The following is a 3920-nucleotide window of genomic DNA, read 5'->3' on the forward strand; positions in this document are numbered from 1 at the left end:
GAAGGGTTTGTGCTATTTGAAGATGCCAGAGGATCTGGTCTATGCCCAAATAAATCTCCATCTTCATCACTATCTGAATCCATTCCTTGAAATATAGAAATTAAATCTAAATCCACCATACATCAGAAACATAATAAACAGTGTTAACAGTGTTAAAGGATTCAAAAGAAAATTCATAACCTAAACGAGTAAACATTTTACAAAAATCTGCCATGCTTTGGTGCTTTATTCCACAGGATAGGAAAAAGGTTAATTCTTCTTCATATGATAATGTGAAGCGTGGATAATGGACTAATCTGTGGACTATTCCCTTAAAAATAGCAAAAGGAAAAAAAATCACAATTCCTTCCCTAAAATCAATGATATGCAAGTTAATGAGATGAATACTATGGGTACAGTGAGATATTGAAAATAATCAAGCAGGTGTTACAGAAGCTAGTTCCCTTTTGAGGACATAATCTTAAATACTAAAGTCTATAATTCAGAAGGCATATCAAATGCAAAAAAAAAATAAGAGATGAAATTAGGCCATCCCCCCCAAAAATCATCATAATCATAACTACAACCCATATCAAGCAGATTTTCTACACTTTTGAAGACAGAACTTCAAACATTAAAAAGAGCTAGCAAATAAATAAATAATAATAAATCTATAATCTAAAAGCAGTGTAGCATTGATGATTTTCAATCATCAAGAACATACTGTGAAGCCTTATATTAATAATTTCACTTCCTTTAATCATAAAGACAACTCACAAAAAAGTACAATCACATGCTTTTGTACACTATAATCAAAATCCTTACCACTAACTCTTTGAGAAGTTCCTGTGGCACTTTGAAGCTTTTTATGAAGTTCTGAAGATAAATTTGGTCCATTGTTAACCTGAATAACATAAAAGAAAAAAACATTACTAAACACAATAATAACTGAACTTTCTGCAAAAGAGAACATACACACATATGAAATAATAAGCTACGCACAGCACTTATCAGTTCCACGTTACAAATTACTTTTGTAAAAATAAGGTCTGAACAAGTTTTAAATGACAAAATATATCATGACAATCATTCTTGTTAACCCAATGTCACCTGGAAAGTGTGATGTCCATTGTAGTATTGTTTTCTGATATGTATTTACACAAAGATGTTACAGAAGTGCTCAGCCATCTAAGAATTTGTTAGTAGTCTAAGTGCCCTCACCAGATTTTCCCCTTCCTTAAGCTTTCAGGATTTTTTTTTCTCCAATTCTATTAACCCATTTACGATGGGTGTCCCATATATGACACACCCAGAAAAATAAACATTGCCGGGCATCCCGCCAGTGTGATGTTGGATTGAAGTTTGCGCTCCAATTCCGTTGCGGGCCAGCCCCACGCGCCGATTTTGTAGTTGCCCAGAAACTATTATTTTCAGCTTCAAAATATACTGGTGTTAGTGGGTTAATACTGATAGTGTTATTATCATTATCATTGAAAATTTAATTATCACAGTTTTATCAACAATATAAATAACATTGTAAGATCACATAAAATGATTCCTGTGAGCTAGGACAGTCTTCTGATTGACTTGTTGGTAACTAAGCACTTGTAGAGCCATCTACATGTAAATACAATCAATAAAGCAAACTCACAATGAGCATGACATGTCCTTATAAGGCATCCTTGGTGGCATCAGTTAATTGAATATTTCCAGCAGTAAAAGTAGCTTCTTTTTTTCATCACTATCAGCAAAAGTATGTTTTCCATATATATTCATCACACATACAAATATCATTAATAAACTATAATCAAATCACAGAATCTTTATGTATATTCACTTACCAGAAGCCAAATAATGAGTACCACAGCAACAGTAAAAAGTAGTATATTTTCAATCATGTTTAACAGACCTTTCCTTTGCAAAGAAAGGCAGTGCCCAACCCACAAGAAACAAGACCAAACAGATGGAACACATAAGGATGTCAAAATCCAGGAGTATGTCGCCACTTGATATAAATTTGTGCTGATATCGCAAATACAAAGATCGCAAAATATCCGACAAATAATGCATTGTAGCTGTTAGAATTTACTTCACTTCTGAGGCTTTCCCTGAAGTTGGAGAGAATGCAATATCTACCATGAGACTGATCAAGCGCGTAAATGATATATCAGAGGCCCCATCCTGTCACCTCATAACTGTCACTAAGGAAACTGCCAGATGAACAATGATACATAAAGCCTCTGAATCTAATCTGTGGTCCATATAATATTTACAAAATTGAACTGGTAAATCATCATTGTTACTTGAGAGGATAAAAAAGTAATTTCTGTGATTCTTTCTTAAATACACACAACTTGTACAAAAGAGCACAGACTCATCTGGCAACTCATTATCAACTCACAGGAAGTCACATGATAAGCTGTCAGCAACCAACTTAACTACGAATAATATATAGCTTCTCTGGAATATAATGAATCATTACAAGCTGTAAACAGACAATCCTACCAACCACTATAAATTTTTCTTTACTATCAATGCTATGCAAAATATCATCATCTATGAATAATGACCCTCAAATTCAAAAGATGTACTGTCTATTCCATTTGATATTTTCACCTTCAGTCACTCTGACTGGAAGAATGTTAGAGATTACAAGCAGATCTGGTACAAAGAAAGTCCTCAAAAGGCAGATTAGATCCCCTTATTAATTTTTTCTGTACTTGCACCAATTTTTTCTCAAAGACATAACAAAATAAAGAATGGGAACTCCAGAATTTGCTGTTTCTGGTAATAACACAAAGTAATGGCAGACAAAATTGTATCTGAAAAATATCAAAGAAGTTGGTCACATGGTAAACTCAAAGAAAACATACATGTATGCTAGGAACTATGTAAGACTTACTTGCTTGTAGCTTTTAGAGGAGGGGCCAAAGAAATCATCATCATCATCATCATCATCTTCACTGGTCATGTGTGGTGGCTGTGGGTTTTTATTTGAAGTTCTAACTGGCACATCTGACCAGTCTGAATCACTATCATCCTGTCAGGAAACAATAAAATAAATAGTCATAATCCATTCATTCTCAGTTATAAAATCTAAAGTCAAAATTGTTTTTAACAAAGTTTTAAAAGCTTACAAAACTGTGGTAGTGTCTATTCATCTCCCAATCCAGAAGTCAGTTATAAAGAGCAAACAGCACATCGCCTTAAACAATTTCATAAACCTTACCATTAATCTTGAGCTACTTGCTGGAATTGGCTTGTGTTTCTGATTTATATCAGTTTCGTCTTCCATGTCCAAGTCTTCCTCCGTGTCTGTGTCCTCTGGACTGAATGTAACCTTGGAGCTGTCTTCACTGGAAGACTCCTGTAACCCTAGTTTATCATCTTCCATGAACATGGCTGTGCCAATGATATGTGGCAATGGCTTTACTTCATAAGGATTGATGAGAGCATACACAGGAACAGGGCTGAAATGATGAAGGAATCAGGCACTGAAAAATGTTATTGAATGACTAAATATTCAAACAAGCAATTCATCATGGTAGTTTCACCTCATGTGGTAATCTGAGTATTACAATTTGCTCCCTAGTTAACCCTTTGACTGCAGATGACATGATATGCAATGGCTGTGGTGGCCTGAGTCATGGATGGCGCCACTTCATGATATATCCCACACTGTGGCTATTCGAAGAGAGCTTATTGTTCTCCAATAATAGTGACACCATTTTCTTTCTTTCTTTGGTGTCACTATTAGATATAGGCACTTAAAGGGGAGGGACCCCCACTCTTTAAGTGAAGGGATCCCCGCACACTTAAAATGAGGGGAACCCCCCTTGCACTTAATGTGAAGGGAACCCTCTCCCCTGCACTTAAATAGAAGGGATCCCCACAATCTTTAAAGTGAAGGGACCCCACCCCTTTTTTATAATATAAAATAA

The 3920-nt window shown here is 35.2% G+C and overlaps 1 protein-coding gene across 1 annotated transcript in view; it reads right to left on the minus strand.

The window, feature by feature from the left end:
- LOC113806762 (WASH complex subunit 2) overlaps window positions 1-3449 on the minus strand; it is a gene marked incomplete at its 5' end in the record, with an annotated part of 17159 nt that extends 13710 nt beyond the window's left edge. The window contains 5 exon segments of the mRNA XM_070132508.1: window positions 1-85; window positions 805-883; window positions 1821-2054; window positions 2882-3019; window positions 3209-3449. The exon segment at window positions 1-85 is cut by the window's left edge and continues 8 nt beyond it. Coding sequence (XP_069988609.1) covers window positions 1-85; window positions 805-883; window positions 1821-2054; window positions 2882-3019; window positions 3209-3449 — 777 coding nt within the window.
- Window positions 3450-3920: the final 471 nt, after the last annotated feature.

Source organism: Penaeus vannamei, chromosome 17 (genome assembly GCF_042767895.1).
Source record: "Penaeus vannamei isolate JL-2024 chromosome 17, ASM4276789v1, whole genome shotgun sequence".
Classification (NCBI taxonomy): Eukaryota; Metazoa; Arthropoda; class Malacostraca; order Decapoda; family Penaeidae; genus Penaeus; species Penaeus vannamei.